The sequence below is a fragment of the Oryza sativa genome, chromosome 11 (genome assembly GCF_034140825.1).
Source record: "Oryza sativa Japonica Group chromosome 11, ASM3414082v1".
Lineage (NCBI taxonomy): Eukaryota > Viridiplantae > Streptophyta > Magnoliopsida > Poales > Poaceae > Oryza > Oryza sativa.
Window position 1 is genome coordinate 10,112,633 of NC_089045.1, and position 18,574 is coordinate 10,131,206.

At 42.0% G+C, this 18,574-nt stretch overlaps 1 protein-coding gene across 1 annotated transcript; it reads right to left on the bottom strand.

Annotated features, from left to right (window-relative positions):
• Positions 1-56: 56 nt before the first annotated feature.
• LOC112936979 (protein FAR1-RELATED SEQUENCE 5) lies at positions 57-1,438 on the bottom strand. Its single transcript, XM_066305831.1, has 3 exons — positions 1,368-1,438; positions 623-708; positions 57-502 (listed from the first exon to the last, which is right to left on the bottom strand). Exons 1-3 carry the CDS (start codon positions 1,436-1,438, stop codon positions 57-59), a joined length of 603 nt encoding a protein of 200 aa, XP_066161928.1.
• Positions 1,439-18,574: the final 17,136 nt, after the last annotated feature.

Here is an 18,574-nt window from a genome sequence, read left to right on the forward strand (position 1 = left end):
ATCAGATAGTAAAATAATAAAGGAAATACAGTGAGTACCTCTTGAGCATTAGTTTCTCAGTCCTCCTTTTGTTTCCTCATCTGGATGCATCTATTCATCTCAGCTGCAACTCTGTGGAGTGCAGTGAGCTCTTTGAGATAGCCTGTTTTAACCATATGGTTCACACTCTCGCTCCGTTGAGTGGATGTCATTCTTGCGTAGTAGATCTGTTTGAAGTAAGCAGGAATCCATTCGGCACGCAAGTTATAAAGGTTTTCCATCACCTCACAACCTTGAAGTTCAAACTCTTCAACAAGATCTTTCCATGCAGCCACAAATTCACTTGGTGTCAGCGGATGGTTGATCACAAAGTGCAGCTTCTCTTTGAAATTTCTATGCTTGAACATTTCATAGAGCACACCTAACTGTTTTTTGTACTTCTTTAGTACATGCCATCGGCAGAGCCTATGAATGGTGTTCTTTAGCACCTCCCTTATAGCTGATGCCATAGCTGGGTCCTCGTCTGCATTTATATTGGTAGAACAGTAGCCAAGTGTTAATTAGGCAGTAACATATAAACAAAAAAGAGGTAACAAAATGTAAGCAAGGTAGGCATCTGAGATATTTTTATAGTTCAACGCACCTGTGAGAATACACATGGGAGCTTTGCCCCCCATGCACTTCAGAAAAGTTTTAAACAACCACTCAAATGATTCAGCTCTTTCATCCCTAAGGAGAGCAACACTCAGAATCACACTTTGCATGTGGTGATTGCATCCAACGAACACCGCCAATGGCATGTTAAACATGTTCGTTCGGTATGTTGTGTCAAATGTGATGCAATCACCAAAATGGTGGTAGGCTGCCCTACTACTTGCATTGCACCAAAATATGTTCTGGATAGCATCTTTCTCATCAGCTTGGATATCAAAATAGAAGTTGTTGTTCTTGACTTTCATTTCTTTGAAAAACATTAGCAGCTTGTTTACATCATCTGAGTTCTCCTCCACCTTGTTCTCAGCCTTCTTGCAGTAACACGCTAACTAAAATTCAGTAACATGATGTATACTAACCAGTAACTCACAACACGGCAGTAAAAGGAAGCAACCATGTTTTAGCAGTTACATGTAAACTAAAATCCAGTAACAAGATGTATACTAACCAGTAACTCACAACACAGCAGTAAAAGGAAGCAACTATGTATTAGCAGTAACATGTTAACTAAAATCCAGTAACAACATTGCTACCCCGTGGAAGTAATGCACATCAACAATGCTAAAAACAAACAAGTATAGCAGCAGTAACATGCATTTGGGTAGTAAAATACAGCAGCAATGAAAATAGTCGAATAGTGCAGATTTATCAAATAAGACAGAAGGCCCAAATACCTATTCGCAAGGTCCTTGTTAGTGAAAGGAATGTTCTGGGGGCCACCATGCATTTTTGATAGTAAGGACATTATTGCACCGTGAGATACGTGGCATTCCTGAAGTTGTCTAACAAATTGCATGATTGATGGATCATAATTTTTGTGGGACTGTTGGAAAACCGCCATTGATGGGGAGACATACAGATGATGGGTGTGATCCAGTTGTGCTCTTGTGATTTCCCAAATGTCACCATCTTGCTTCACCCTTATCAATGCTTTGCACCCAACTCGTTTTGTTGTCTAGTTTCTTACCCTATTTACCTCCTCGCCTTTGTAAGTGTGATTGCCTTGGCGCGTGCAATGCAGAAAGCGTGCACGACGGGCATTGTCAAACTTGCCTTTCTTAATCCCAAAACCTGCATACCGTGCATATCTATTGTAAAAGCTGTAAGCAGCATCTTCTGATTCAAACATCGTGCCAATCAAAGGGACAACATCTTCAGGAATATCTTGGCCCTATAATTGAAGGAAAAAAGTACATAAAATTCATTATTTGTTATGCGTAGGACAATACTCATGGCAGAGTAGTAACACAACACAAAATATGCAGTAACATACTCACATGTGTGAATGTAAGGTTACTGTCAGGGGTGATGCATGCCTCTGGATTGATAGGGGGAGGTGGGGTGATAACTGTTCTGTGCAGTAAGGGATCTATGAAAGTTTGATGCAGTGATGGTGGTGGGGGGCTCACTGCTATTGGTAAGACATCAAGCACATCATCAATTGCTGGCGGCGAAGGGGGCGGTATGTCACCTCTGAGGTGCACACCCGAATAAGTAGATGTTGATGCCATCTTCTTTTGCACCCGCCTATCATATCGACATGCAATATCTTAGATAGCGGCAGTAATTTTCATACGCAATACGTACAGCAATGAGCAGTAAAAAAATACTTGCCATAACAGTAACAGATAGACCAGTCAGCAGTAACATGCAGGAAAACAGACAGTAAAATAATTAAAGAAATGCAGTAACAGAACAGTTGAAATACAGTAACAAAATGGTGATTCCGACGGCTTCAAGCTCTTTCGAACAAGCTCACATGTAGTAAATCAGACAGTAAAATAATACAGGAAATACAGTAACAAAACAGTAGAAAAGCAGTAACAAAAGCTTTCTTTTAAGACAAAACTCACATGCAGTAAACCGGACAGTAACAGGGAGGTCTATAGACAGTAACAACACAGTAACCACAGATTTTTCTGCATAAAGCTCGCATGCAGTAAACCAAACAGTAACATCGCGATCTATAAATAGTAAAAACGCTGTAACCAAATAATTCTATATGACAAAACTTGCATGCAGTAAACCAGACAGTAACATAGTGATCTATAGACAGTAACAACAAGATTTTTTTAGGGCAAAGCTCACCTCAAGGAAAAGGAAGGGATTCGTGGGCGGCGCCGAAAGGACGAGCTGAGAGGGATGCTTCGCCGGGGTTCCCCACGACGGCCCGGCGCACTGGAAGGTATGAGAGTTATTGGGAGAGATGGAGGAAAGGAGGGAGGCTGGTAGGGAAGGAGAGGGAGGGAGGGAAGCTGGGAGAGAGGAGAGGGAGGGGGACGGAGGGAGGAGAGGGATGGGGAACGAGGCCGGAGGGAGCCTCCGCGCGGCGGCGCCCGAGGTTGGCGCGTGACTCCCTCCTCTCGGCGGCAGATGCAGGAGTTTTTTCTCTCTTTTTTTTTTCTTTTTTCGTATTTCTTTTTGTTTCTCTCTATCTTTTCGCTATTTTTTTTGGTGGGCCGGTGGGGCGGCTGCGCGAGGGCGGATCGCTGGATGTTTAGGCGGGATGGCGGGATGGCGCCTGGGAGTGGGAGAGGGGGGGAGGGGGCGTATAGAATAGTTATTCTATACCCCAGGTGTAGAGTAGTCTCACCCTATACATATATATATATATACACACACACACACATATATATATATATACATACATATATATATATATACATACATATATATATACATATACATACATATATATATACATATACATATATATATATATATACATATACATCTATATACATACATATACATATATATACATACATATACATATATATACATATATACACATACGGTAGCGCTAGACAGCGCTAGACACAGGCGCTCCGCGCCAGGAAAGTACGTGGCGTGAGACACAGGGATAATCCCCCCCTCCCAGGGCAAGCAACCAACTGCGGAGTTAAAACTTAACTCGCGACAAACAGGGAGTGTTCCGCAGTCCCGGTGCTAGAACCGACTGCGGAGTTAAAACTTAAGTCGCGAGTCGCGACACACAAGGATTGTTCCCTACTCCCGGTGCCAACTTTCCATTGCGGAGTTAAAATTTAACTCGCGACACACAGGTAGAGTTCCCCACTCCTGGTGCGCACATACCGATTTAGGAGTTAAAACTTAACTTGCATGCAGTTGGTGCCTAGGTTACGATGCCTTACAGATTCAGTTAACATTGGTGATATGTTGATGCTGGTTCCTATGTTTGATCTGTTTACTCGTACACATTTTTGGCGTGGGATTCGATTGAAGATGTACTTCAGTTAAAATTTAACGCATAGGTCTTGTAGCATGCAAAGATTCGATAGATGTGTTTGTTTTTTTACCGCAATATAAAAACGGTGGCTCTATTTTATTTCATTATATCCAACCACAAATCTCGGGTATGTATTCATTAGAAACCCTTTTTCATATACATCATATGCTTGGTATCCTTATTGAGTAAAAAATTAACTTGGTATGACAACAAAATTTTGACTCAACATATACATCCTCATAATATATAGCATAAGTTAAATTTTTGTTGGTTCTTGCTCCAGACATCGACGGCGGCGTGTCATTAACGTGGCCGCCGCTGCTCCTCCATATCCATCAAAGTCCGAGTTCGCCGCCGCAGAGGTCACGCCGTGGGCGTGGGGGCGGAGCGGTGGCCTGATCCGCCGCCGCCTTGCCTCCTGCCCATAGTGACCTGTCACAGCCGCGCCCGCCGTCACCTGTGCAAGATCCACGCAGGATCTGCGCGCTTGGGGCGCGGAGTGGCGACCGGATGCGCCGCCTCCTCACCTCCCACCCGTAGTCGACCATCACCGCCGCGCCCGCAGCCGTGCTGTGCTGGAACCGCCGACGTCGCGCCCGCCCCCGATCAGCGATGGAGGTGGATCCGTCGCGCCTCCAGCCCGCTGTCACCCGTCGTCGCCGGGCCCACAACCGTGCTGTGCCGGATCCGCCGACGTCGCGCCCGCCACCGCTCGGCAGTAAAGGTGGAGACGTCGCGCCTCCTGCCCGCCAACGCTGCGCCCGCAGTTGCCCGTCGCCACCACGCTCATAGCCATGCCATGCCGGATCCACCTCCCGCCCGCCATGGATGCGACGCCATCATGCCTAGCCTGCCACTGCTATGGAAGACGATGGGAGAAGGGATGATGTTGCGGTTGCTTCTGGTCGTGGCGGCCGCCGGTGGTGATAGATCCGACGGCGTCCCTATCGACGACAACCATGCCGCCGTTGCTCCTCCCCACCAGGTCGCCCTGTCACCGGCCACCACTCGGGATGGCCTCTCTGCGCGGTAGCCACCGCCGTACCGTCGCCAGATCCATGTAAATCGGGATAAAAAAATGAAAGTGAGAAAAAGTAGGATCGGGATATGTGGTTGGTTACAAGATGGGGGAACAACACATGTATATATATGCTAAAAGTTGGGTAACATCAAGTTAAAAATTTACTAGAACTATGAGCATGGGGGAGGGGGCGCAGGGGTGGGGTACTATGAGTTAAATTTTAACTGCGTTATGTGGACGGGGGGGGGGGGGGAGGCAGGTTGCACGAGGGTGGTGGCACTGTGTGTCGCTCCACCTAGTTAGGTAGCGCCTATAGCGCTGTATAGTAGTTCTCTATACACATATATATACATATACATATATATATATATATATAGATGTATATATATATATATGTATATGTATATATATGTGTATGTATATGTATATATATGTGTGTATATATATATATATATATATATATATATGTATATATATGTGTATATATATATATATGTATATATATGTGTATATATATATATATGTATATATATGTATATACATATATATACACACACACATATATATACATATACATATATATATATATACACATATACACATATACATATATACCTAAATCTCCCCTCCCACCTCAGTCAAAGGCTGGTCAAACCTCCCTCCCGCCGGTCAAACCCAAGTCAAACCTACCCATTTACTCCCTCCCCCGGCCACCATTTTGCTGTCCTCATCTCACAGGAATTCTGTAGTAACAGAACGGTCATCGTGCAGTAACGACATCAAAAAATAGTCATGATGGATCTAGTTTTGTTAAGCACTTTTTTACGAACATTATGGTGCAGACGGATTAGAAAAATAATATATAACATGAGAGATATTTCTCTCTAAAGGTTAAGATTTACTTTTTCTTTTTTAGTTCTCGTCTCGCTGGAAATGCATAGTAACGCGACAGTCAATATGTAGTAACACGACTACTTTCCACAATAACAATGTTATAAAATAGTCATGATGGATCTAGTTTCGTTAAACATCTTGTCTCGATTATCGTATAGTAACAGGGCAATTGTATTATTGTTTAAAGATTAGAATTCTAAAAGTTTACTTGTACTAAGATTGTTACTATGTATCTTTGTATATAGAAAGAGAAGTACTTTTAGCACTTGTGTTCACTTGTGACCATGCACATGCTCCTTTTTAGCACTTGTAATTTGCACAATATTGAGATTTAAAAATTTAGCTATGCACAAGCAGTGGTACTGTAATAGTACAGTTACTAAGTATGTTCTCATTTACTGCAATTTCGTCATGATGTTACTGCAAAAGTGCACTAACGACCGATAAATTTTACAGTAACGACCTATAAATTTCGCAGTAACGTATCATGTTACTGCACTCCTACGATAATGTTACTACCGAATCGTAATAACAAGGTATGATTTATAACAAGGTATGATTTATACAGTAACATAATGGATTTGTGTTCACAAAATTTGAATAGATGTACATAGAAAACAAACAATGATCTCAAATCACAAAGTGTCATAGGGTAAATTGGTTAAGAGAGTTTGTTATGAACCATGAGATCATGGGTTCTAATCTTGAATTTATCAATTTATTTTTATTTTTTTCTAGAAAAGAGAAGAAGAATAAAAAATGGAGAGAGAGATCGGGATGGGGAGGAGGAGGAGCGATCGGGAGGGGAGGCGGGGCCGGGCGCCGGTGCTGCACGTGACCTCGAGGAGGCGGGGCCGGGCGTGATCCAGAGGGATAGGCTTTGGTAGTTGGGCTGAGAAGGAGGCGGGTGTAGAATAGAGCTGTCATATGTATATATATATATATATAGAGAGAGAGAGTATATACCCAATTCAAATGAGTATGAAATTGTTTTTTAAATAGTTAGGTATGAACATTAACTTCTTTACAAACTAGTTCAAACAAGTTTGAGCTAAATTTAAACATGTTTAGGTATATACCATCCAAACATATAATTAGTTAGGTATGTAATACTCCTATATGGATTGTGAAATAAAGTTGAATTTGAGTTGTTTTTGTTGTTAGGTATAGGTATGAATCAAATTCTTATACCTAGGTATATACTCACAATTTGAACATTTTGAAAAATTCGAGTTAAACTGTGTATTTCATATTATATGTATGTATGTATGTATGTATGAATGTATGTATTTGAATTTATATATACATGTATTTATACATATATATGCATAAATATAAAAAAGCAGCAAGCAATAAAAATCATTAAAAAACATTTTTAGTACCGATTAGTAACGCCAATCAGTAGGTCACGTGGTCCTACGGTACTAAAGATGTTTTTTTAAGTCCCGCTTTGTATAATCAAGACTATAAATATTCATATTTATTCATGCATTTTGCGTCCCCATTGCACAAACGGGACTAAAATGGGCTGTCAACCGGGACTAAAGTGTATTTCCCCAGCAAAATACTCTTCTAGTAAACAATAAATGCATATTTTTTGGTTATCTAAGCCATGAACTTTTTTGTGATTTGTGAATAATACCACACACAATAAACCCATATGAATATAATAGTCTCCTACATCAAATTCTACGCTTCTAACAGTATACTCGAGAAATTTATATGTTCCTTCAATGACTAAGTATGTGTTCTTCTCATCCATTGGAGGGAGCTGGTTCCTCACTTGTTATGAGCTTCTAAACTGCTAAACGGTGCGTCTCGTGAAAAAGTTGTTTATATAGAAGTTTCTTAAAATTTTCAAATAATTTATTTTCAAATTAGTAATAGTTAATTTTTGATTAATCATGAGTTAATCATCACTCTCGTTTCATGTTTCTTGTGCACCCGTTCAGCTCCGCTGAACAGTTCGAACCACATCCTAATAAGGGCAAAATGCACCTATCTTGCAGCTATTTAACGCTCAACCAACGATCAATTGACATAATAATAAGTATAAAAGGGATAAAAATCAAAATTCAGTGCTATACCATGGAATAAGTAAAACTCGAGGATATACAAGGATTGGCTAAATTTGAAAGGGGCAGATAAAAAATTTTCTCAAGAAAACACGCTTCCCTGTGCCCAACTGCCGAGCTCTATTTAGGCAGCATTGTCTCGGCTATGTGCAAATTATTCCATAATCGTGAGCCAAGTTTGACAGAGATATGTAGTACAATTCAAAGCAAGCTTGTGCTCAGTACACTAGGTTGAGTGGTTGACCAAGAAATTACATGCTAAATATTTCCCCCGTATCCATTGATATAGGCATGTATGATATGACGTTTAAAGTTTGTACATATATATAAATATTTCTACAGTACTACTTACACAAAACCCAACCACTATTATTTAGTGTTGATAACAATTTTATAAATAAGTATTTCTGTCAATTCAGCCCGATTAGAAGTTGGTCCATGCTCTTTAATGTGGGACACATCAAAGTCTTTCCCTTTCATTCTAAATCTCTAAGAAAAAATATTTATTTATCTGAACGGAGTATGTATATACCATATATTTGCTTTTGGTCAGATGATTGCGCATCTCTCTGTAAAATCAAAGGTGTTTTTGATTATTATTCTGTGATGAACAATTGGGCATTGGAGATTTCATAGGTGAATCGCAGGTTTATCATTTTATGTGGACCGGTCAGACCGGGCCGGTGCGGCCGGTCAGACCGGCGTGTATTGCGCGGTCAGACCGGCGCAGCCTGCGGTCTGACCGGCCGACACTGTGTCGGTTTCGGTTTCGGGTTGTTTATTTGGATATCCGAGTTTATTTCATGATTATGACTTCTAGATGGATACTATACGTATGTAATACTATTGTTTGCTGCTAATGAGTCAAGTTGGAGATAGCTTGGTCTCGTGTCGCGTCCCAAAACAACCCTAAAATATATCATTTAAATTATGACTAGAATAATTAAAATCCTTGTGAAAGCCTTCAAAAATTAAAATGTGCAAAGTTAAAAGTCAATTAAGGCTTGGAGGATTTTTTATATTTCCTAAAAGCCTAAAATGTGTAAATAAATTTTAGTGGAATTTCCAGAGCACAAATAATAATTATTAAGAAATAAACAAAGTTAAAATGATTTTGTAAAAAGAAAAACCCTAAAACAATCCCTCCCTCCCTCTCTTGGGCCGGCTCGGCCCATTTCCCTCCCCCTCTCTCCTCTTCCCCGCGGCCCACTCGGCCCCTCCCCGCGCGCGCGCCGCTGACGGGCGGGCCCGCCCGCCACCCTCGCTGACGGGTGGGGCCCATCCGTCATCCCCTTCCTCCCGCCGCTCCCGCCGCCCCGCCCGCGCCTAGCGCCGCCGCCGCCGCCGAATCTGCCGCATCCCGTCGCCCCCGCGTGAAATCAATAGGGGGGAATTACTCCCCGTGAGCCCCTCTCCATTTTCCCCCATTTTCCCCTCTCTCTCTCTCATTCAAACGAGCGGATTTGCTCCCGCAAATCTCGCCGGCGCCATTAATAGCGGCCGGACCTCCCACGCCGGTTTCCTTCCTCCCCGGCCGCCCTCTCCCCCTTCCAACCCTATTTAAACCCTCCCCGCGCTTCTCCCGTCCGTTTCCGCCTCTCGCCGCCCTTCCTCCTCGCCGGATTCGAGCTCGCGCCGTCGCCCTCTCTCTCCTCCGTCGCCGACGACCTCCGGCCGGCCCTCCTCGCTCGCCGGGACTGTCTCCCGCCCCGGCGTCGCCTCCTCCGGCTTCGCCGCACCGCCGCCGACCCCGTCCACCACCTCGCCGAGCTCGCCGACCGCCGGAACGCCGTCGTCCCCGTCCACCCGAGCCGCGCCGCCGCCTTCCTCCACTCCAGCCGCCTCTTTCGTCGTCGCCGTCGACCCGGGGTGAGCCGTGGACCGCCGCCTCTTTTCCCCCTTCCCTTCCCCTCTCTCGGCCGCCGCTCCGCCGTGCCTATGGCCGCCGCCGGCGACCATAGGGGCGTGGGCGCCGCCTCCCGCCGGCCGCGCCGGGCGGCTGCCGCGTGGGGCCCGGCAGTCAGCCGCCCACGTCCTCGGGTGCGGCTGATGCGTGGGGCCCACGGCGCCGGCCGGTGTGAGCCCGGGTGCACCCGGTCCACCGTGGACCGTGAGGCTGCCGCGGGGGCCCACTCCCGTGGACCCGGTCCGCGCGCCCTTCCCCCTCGGCTGACGCAATAAACCATTTTTAAATTAAAATTTAAATGAAGAAATTCGTAAATATTCATTTAAAGAGCATATAAACTTCAAATGGGCATAACTTGGCCATTTGAACTCGGAATTGGACCGTTCAAGTCTCTAATTTTTCCTTAAGAAGTCAAGTACCCATTTTTGTGCTTTGTTCTTGCTTGTTATATGGGGTTTATTAGAGTAAAAGCCCTTTTCTTTTCCGTTGGTCGTGTAGACGCTGCAGCTTCGGGAGATCCGCTCTTCGTGGAGGTTGAAGCCGACGTTTGGGAAAGCGAGCAAGGCAAGTCACATCATCTTTGAACATATTGGATCCCACTTTGTGAAATTATTTTGATTTAAATTAATGCATTACCGCTTTATTTAAATTCCCGCGTTATCACTGTTTTATTTAGCCATGCCTATTTACCTTTGTTATGACCTTATTATTATTGCTATTGTTATTATTACCTTGTTCACCCTAGAATAAACAAAACCCCAACTAGTGGGCACTCTATTCATGGTTCCACTAGTATAAATTTAGGTAGATGCTTCGCTGGTTAATTAGGCAAACTTTAGGTGGTTTTATTAATTCTAGACTTTGGGAATATTCATATTACTTGGACATTATGGAATGGTTGGACTATTGTGGAATTGGACACACACCTCCCCCTCTATTCAAAACCCTCAAAATGGTTTTAGGCTGGGCTAGGGGTGCATTTGATAGTAGCACCTCGGCCACATAAGGACCGGTCTTCGGGCCTATGTTGCAAAGCACTACCGTACTTCCACATGTCTAGTGGGTAAGGCTTAGTTTGTGGCTCAGTCTGGTTATAAACAAAAGTACACGGATGGAGATGGACGAAGTCGGGGGTCGATGGACATCTCTAGGACAAATGAAGGCTACACGAGCTGCGGCCCGGTAGTCGAGATGTCATGGCACAGGGCTGGTGTCCTGCTGCTAGGGGCTCAGTCCTGCCTACCTGTCCCGGAGGTTCCGGCCGTAGGTAGGGTTGGGTCGGTACTCTTGTCTATGGCTAGGATGGGTTGGAAACTATGTCATGTCTTCCGTCCATATGCCGTGGTGGTATGTGGCACGTGGCTGCACGTGAGGAAGACGTGTCAAAAGGGGGAGAAGTAATGTGAAAATTTTTGGATGCTAAGCTCTTTCACATTAATGAACATAATTCCTATGCTTGATGAAATCATTGTCAAAAGGGGGAGAAGTAATGTGAAAGTTTTTGGATTTTTGGGAGAAGCGAGGTGAATTTTTGGAGAGTTGTTGAGAAGAGCATGTTTTTGGTTCAATTGGGAATTTCTTTCTTTTAAAAAGGGGGAGAAGTTTTCTTTTGAATTTTTGAGCACGATGTGTACATTTGTACGAAGTGTGCTTTTTACCACTTTTGTTTTTTATTTTTCCAAACACCAAAACTTTTTATGAATTTGCCAATGTGTTCATCAAGGGGGAGATTGTAAAATCAAAGGTGTTTTTGATTATTATTCTGTGATGAACAATTGGGCATTGGAGATTTCACAGGTGAATCGCAGGTTTATCAATTTATGTGGACCGGTTAGACCGGGCCGGTGCGGCCGGTCAGACCGGCGTGTATTGCGCGGTCAGACCGGCGCGGCCCGCGGTCTGACCGGCCGACACTGTGTCAGTTTCGGTTTCGGGTTGTTTATTTGGATATCCGAGTTTATTTCATGATTATGACTTCTAGATGGATACTATACGTATGTAATACTGTTGTTTGCTGCTAATGAGTCAAGTTGGAGATAGCTTGGTCTCGGAATATGGTTTCTTTGTTTGTTCCATGTGTAGGTGACTCGATGTCTCGGGAGAGTATTTGCCGTGATGGATCGGGAGTCGGCTTGGGGATAAGACGATGTCCGTGGTGGTCAGAGATCATGCGGGATACTTAGGCTAGAGTTGATGCACGTGGTTGATGGAGATTCCATATGGCATACGATGGAGTTATTGTGTGCGTATGGGATGCGGGGTCGAATTTGGAAGGAGTCCAAATTTGGTACGTTTGGTTATGTAAAGTTTCTTTCTTGTACTAGAGGGTTTCCTAAGGTGTTTAGGACTCCTAGTATGAGTTTGGTTCGTGGCTTTAGGCTGCCTACCTCATGTATAAATAGAGGGGGAGCGTGAGGCTTCCCGGTATCGCTTTAGAGAGCAATAGAGTTGAGTTTTGAGCTAGGGTTTCGAGTTTAGTCGAAATTTTTGTAAGGAGTGCTGTTGGTGCACTTTGTAAACACAGAGAGAAGTAATAAAGTCGTCATCCACTTTAAGAGTTCTTCGATTTGTGTTTCACCGAGTTTCGGCGGTCCAACCGGCGACATACTGGCTGTCAGACCGGCGGCATACGGGCGGTCAGACTGGCGGCATCTACTCGGTCAGACCGGCAGATCAATCTCGGTCAGACCGATCTCCATCGATTTCAAGGGTAACTTTTATTTCCGCTAAAAGTTTTTTGTTTTTGGGTATACCAACCTTTCACCCCCCCTCTGGTTGGCTTAATTCTTGTGATTCGATCCTACAAGTGGTATCAGAGCTTCGTTTTCTTCTTTGGATTTTTATTGATCTAAAGTTTTTGCCATGGCTACTCCCGCTAGGTTTTCAACTAAGCCTCATATTTTCGATGGAACTGATTTTCCTGATTGGTGTAGTATGATGCAATCTTACATTATGGCTGAAAATTATGATATTTGGAGGAAAGTTTCTCATCCTTATGTGATTCCTGAAGCAATTAATATTGATGCTTTAAAAACTGAATTTGAAAATAATTGCAAAGCTCGTAATATTCTTTTGAGTGGGATTTCTCGTGCTGATTATGATCGTGTTGTACATCTTGAAACTGCTCATGAGATTTGGAATTCTTTGAAGAATTTTCATCAAGGAACAAATAACATAAAAGAGCATCGTCGAGATCTTTTTAAAAATGAATACATTAAATTTGAGATGAAACCTGGAAAAGCTTTGGATGACTATCTTTCTAGGTTTAATAAAATTTTGAGTGATCTTAGATCTGCTGATTCTTCTTATGATGCTAATTATCCACAATCTGAGATTTCTCGTCACTTTTTGAATGGTCTCGACATGTCTATTTGGGAGATGAAAGTTACATCTATTCAGGAGTTTGTTAACATGTCTACGTTGACTTTGGATTCACTTTATACTAAATTGAAAACACATGAGATGAATATTCTTTCTCGCAAAGTTGATTCTAAATCGAGTGCCTTGGTTTCTTCTTCTTCTTCTTTGGATGTTGATGCTTCTTCATCTAAGTCGTTTTTTCTTGCTGTTTTTAATGCCACATCCGATGATCAACTCGAACAAATCGAGGAGGACGATTTAGCTTTGGTTGCTAACAGAATTGCTCGAGCTATGAATAATGCCAGGAACAGGAAAAGAGGTGGTCCAAATCGTTGCTTTGAATGTGGTTCAATTGATCATCTTCGTTCGCATTGTCCTAAGCTTGGGAGAGGCAAAAGAGAAGATAAAGATGGTGAGAAGACCAACAACAACAAGCCCAACAACAACAAGTCGAAGGGTTCTAACCCAGGGGGGAAGATGGAGAATCTTAGGAAGGCTTTTCAACAAGTTTGCGCCGCTTTCGAGCCACTAAGTAATGTAGATGGTGAAAGTGGAGATGATGATAAGGGAAAGAACGTCTCCGATGTTTGCTTCATGGCGCGTGGTGAATCTGACACAGAGTATGAAGATAATGAGGAGAGTGCTTTTGAGGAAGCTATTAATATTTTGAGTGCTAAAAATAAAAAGTGTGGGAAGATGTATAAAAAACAGGAATTTATCATTGAATCTCTTAAATCTGAAATTTGTAGGTTAAAATCTCTTATTCCTAATGATGATGATTGTGAAAATTGTGAGGTTTTAATGAATGAGATTTCAAAAATTAGAGATGTTAATGCTGCACATGATTTGAAAAATAGATCTTCTCTTGCTTGCAGTTTTGCTTTGCACACACGCACTTTGGATGAGTTGTTTTTAACTAAAAAGTTGTTGCAAAAATATCAAATAGCTTTTCATGCTAGTTTGATGTTTAACATGATTTCTGCTAAAAAATTAAAACAACCTCATGATATTTTGGATTGCTCAACATGTAATTTGAATAAGATGAAACTAAAAGATGCTTTAGGTCGTGTTGAGTACATGGAAGATGTTGTGAAAAACAATGAAGTGCTTTCTTGCCCCAAATGTCGTAAAGGCAAAGGTGTCATGGTAGATTGTGAAAATTGTGCTAATTTGGAAAAAGAGATTTCTTATTTGAAAAATTCTTTGCTAAGATTTTCTGATGGTAAAAAGAACCTCAACATGATTTTGGATCAATCAAAGGTTAGCACACATAACCGTGGTTTTGGTTTTATCCTTATGCTCATAATTCTAGACATCCTCCTGTTGTGTTAGGTGTTGGTGCTAGAAGTGGTGAGATTTTGATTAAACATGATACTAATAAAACTGTGTTTAAATATGCTGGTATCATGTCTACCATGAATGCATCTTCTTCAAAATCCAATGTTGTGCATGCAAAACCTCCTATTTCTGCTTGTGTTGCTAAATCTTTTTGCTCTAACAATATGTCTAAACAACGTGAAAAATATACTTGTTCTTTTTGTGGCAAAGATGGACATATTGTTAATTTTTGTTTCAGATTAGCTCATAAACAGAAAAAGGAGAGAGAAATTGATTTTGCAAAATCAAAGTGGCAAAAATCTAGTTTTCCCTCGAGGAAACCGGTCAGACCGCAGTGGGTCCTGCGGTCAGACCGGGCACCGGTCAGACCGGCGGTACAGAGGCGGTCAGACCGGCCCCCGGTCAGACCGGCCACTGTACTTCGATCAGACCGGCCTCGGAGGAATTTTTCTGAAAATTCTAAAATTGATTTTGCACGTGGATATATGCCTATTGGATCTTCTGGTCGTGTGTCTTAGTACTGGATTCCTAAATTTTTATTATCATCTAACCCTAGTACTGAGGCTTTGACTTCTGCTTGTGTGTAGGCTTTGGTGGCAAGGAAGGAGAACGTGTGGATTGTGGATTCCGGTTGTTCGCGGCACATGACCGGTGATAAAAATTGGTTCTCCTCCCTAAAGAAAGCATCTAAGACTGAATCGATTATCTTTGGTGATGCTACTACAAGTGCCGTTCTCGCTACAGGTATGGTTAAGATAAATGATAAATTTGAATTGAAAAATGTAGCTTTGGTTGAGGATTTAAAGTACAATTTACTTTCGGTTTCACAAATTGTTGATGAAGAGTTTGAAGTTCACTTTAAGAAAACTGGAAGTAAAGTTTTTGATTCTCGTGGTGATTCTGTGTTGAATATTTCTCGCTATGGAAGAGTGTTTAAAGCTGATTTTGAAAATTCTGTTTCACCTGTGATAACATGTTTGGTTGCTAAGTTTGATAAAGATGTGATGTTTTGGCATCGTAGACTTGGACATGTTGGTTTTGATCATCTCACTAGATTAAGTGGTTTGGATCTTGTTCGTGGTTTGTCTAAACTTAAGAAAGATCATGATTTGGTTTGTACACCGTGTCGTCATGCTAAGATGGTTTCTACTTCACATGCTCCTATTGTTTCTGTGATGACAGATGCACCGGGACAGCTATTACATATGGACACTGTTGGTCCAGCTAGAGTGCAATCTGTTGGAGGAAAGTGGTATGTGTTGGTTATTGTTGACGATTTTTCTCGATATTCTTGGGTTTTCTTTATGGCAACTAAGGATGAAGCTTTTCAACACTTTCGTGGTTTGTTTCTTCGATTGGAGCTTGAATTTCCTGGTTCTTTGAAAAGAATTCAAAGTGATAATGGTGGAGAGTTTAAAAATGCTTCATTTGAACAATTTTGCAACGAAAGAGGTCTTGAACATGAATTTTCTTCTCCTCGTGTTCCTCAACAAAACGGTGTTGTTGAAAGGAAAAATCGTGTTTTGTTGAGATGGCTAGAACAATGTTAGATGAATATAAAACTCCTAGAAAATTTTGGGCTGAGGCAATTAACACTGCTTGTTATATTTCAAATCGAGTTTTCTTGCGTTCTAAACTTGGAAAAACTTCTTATGAACTTCGATTTGGTCATCAACCCAATGTTTCACATTTGCGTGTTTTTGGTTGCAAGTGCTTTGTCTTGAAATCTGGAAATTTAGATAAGTTTGAGGCACGTTCTACCGATGGATTATTTCTTGGTTACCTTGCTCATACTCATGGCTATCGTGTACTTATTTTAGGGACTAACAAAATTGTTGAGACTTGCGAAGTTTCTTTTGATGAGGCTAGTCCAGGTACTAGACCCGATATTGCAGGTACACTGTCACAGGTTCAGGGGAGGATGGTCGTATTATTGAAGATGAGAGCGACTACGACGACGACGATGAGGTCGGCTCGGCCGGTAAGACCGGGCGCCAGGCCGGTCAGACCGCCGGCACACCTCCGGTCAGACCGGCTCCTGAGGAGCGGTCAGACCGGCTAGGGTCATCGGGTTTGGGTACTGTTGATGCTGATCGAGATGGTCCTCCGGAAATTACTACTTCGACCAGTAATGATACAGAACGTGAATCAACTTCAGAAGTCGCTGCTCCTTTGCACATTCAACGACGACATCCGCCGGAACAAATTATTGGTAATATAGGTGAGCGGACTACAAGGTCTAAGGTAACGACTCATGATGTTTGTGCAAATTCTGTATTTGTTGCTTATTTTGAACCCAAAGATGTGTCACATGCATTAACTGATGAATCGTGGATTAACGCCATGCATGAAGAACTTGAAAATTTTGAGAGAAACAAAGTTTGGACTTTAGTTGAACCACCTTCTAGACGTAATATTATTGGAACCAAGTGGGGTTTCAAAAATAAACAAAATGAGGATGGTTTGATTGTGAGAAATAAAGCTAGACTTGTTGCTCAAGGTTTTACTCAAGTTGAGGGTTTAGATTTTGATGAAACTTTTGCTCCTGTTGCTAGAATTGAGGCAATTAGACTTTTGTTCGCTTTTGCTGCTTCAAAAGGTTTTAAATTGTATCAAATGGGTGTGAAAAGTGCTTTTCTAAATGGTTTTATACAGGAGGAAGTTTATGTCAAACAACCACCAGGTTTTGAAAATCCTGATTTTCCCAACCATGTTTTTAAATTGTCTAAAGCTTTGTATGGTTTGAAACAAGCTCCTAGGGCATGGTATGATAGGCTTAAGAACTTTTTGCTTGCGAAAGGTTTTACAATGGGAAAGGTTGACAGAACGCTTTTTGTTCTTAAGCATGGTGATAATCAACTTTTCGTTCAGATTTATGTGGATGATATCATCTTTGGTTGTTCGACTCTCGCTTTGGTTGTAGATTTTGCTGAGACTATGCGCAGGGAATTTGACATGAGCATGATGGGTGAGTTATCGTACTTTTTGGGATTGCAAATTAAGCAAACACCTCAAGGTACTTTTGAGCATCAAACGAATTATACGAAGGATCTTTTGAGACGGTTCAAGATGGAGAATTGCAAGCCAATTTCAACACCAATTAGTTCTACAGCTGTGTTGGATCCTGATGAAGATGGTGAAGCTATTGATCAAAAGGAGTATAGAACTATGATTGGATCTTTGTTGTATCTAACTGCTTCTAGGCCAGACATACAATTTGCTGTGTGTTTGTGTGCACGCTTTCAAGCTTCTCCTCGTGCTTCACATCGTCAAGCGATCAAGCGAATAATGAGTTATTTGAATCATACACTTGAGTTTGGAATTTGGTATTCTACTTCATCTTCTATATGCTTAAGTGGATATTCCGATGCTGATTTTGGAGGTTGTAGAATTGGTAGGAAAAGTACTAGTGGAACATGTCATTTTCTTGGTACATCATTGATTGCATCGTCTTCTAGGAAACAATCTAGTGTTGCTCAATCAACTGCTGAATCTGAATCTGTTGCTGCTGCTAGTTGTTGTTCACAGATTCTTTGGCTTTTATCTACTTTGAAAGATTATGGTCTTACTTTTGAGAAAGTAACTCTCTTTTGTGACAATACTAGTGCTATCAATATTGCTAAGAATCCTATTCAACATTCACGCACAAAACACATTGATATTCGTTTTCACTTTTTGAGGGATCATGTTGAGAAAGGAGATGTTGAGTTGCTGTTTTTGGACACCAAGTTGCAAATTGCTGATATTTTCACTAAACCTTTGGATTCTAATCGCTTTGCTTTTCTTCGTGGTGAATTGGGCGTAATTCATCCTTTTGGCATGGTTTGAGGGGGAGTTTGTACCTCATGGTTTTATCAAGCAATAATATGATAATGAAAAAATTGATAAAAGAGAGCTTTGTTTATGCATATGGTATTTTCTTGTGCATGCTAGCAATACTTTGAAGGTTTATTTGTCTCTAGCATAGCTTGTATGTGTTCTAGTCTTTTCATGAGATTTAATTTTTGCTTTTAAGGGAGATGATGCATGACACTTAA

Coding starts and splice junctions, on each gene's coding strand:
- LOC112936979 (XM_066305831.1), bottom strand. CDS start 1,438: ATGTCCTTACTATCAAAAATGCATGGTGGCCCCCAGAACATTCCTTTC. Junction 709..1,367: donor AACAAGGACCTTGCGAATAG/GTATTTGGGCCT, acceptor TGCTCTCCTTAG/GGATGAAAGAGCTGAATCAT. Junction 503..622: donor TCCCATGTGTATTCTCACAG/GTGCGTTGAACT, acceptor ATATAAATGCAG/ACGAGGACCCAGCTATGGCA.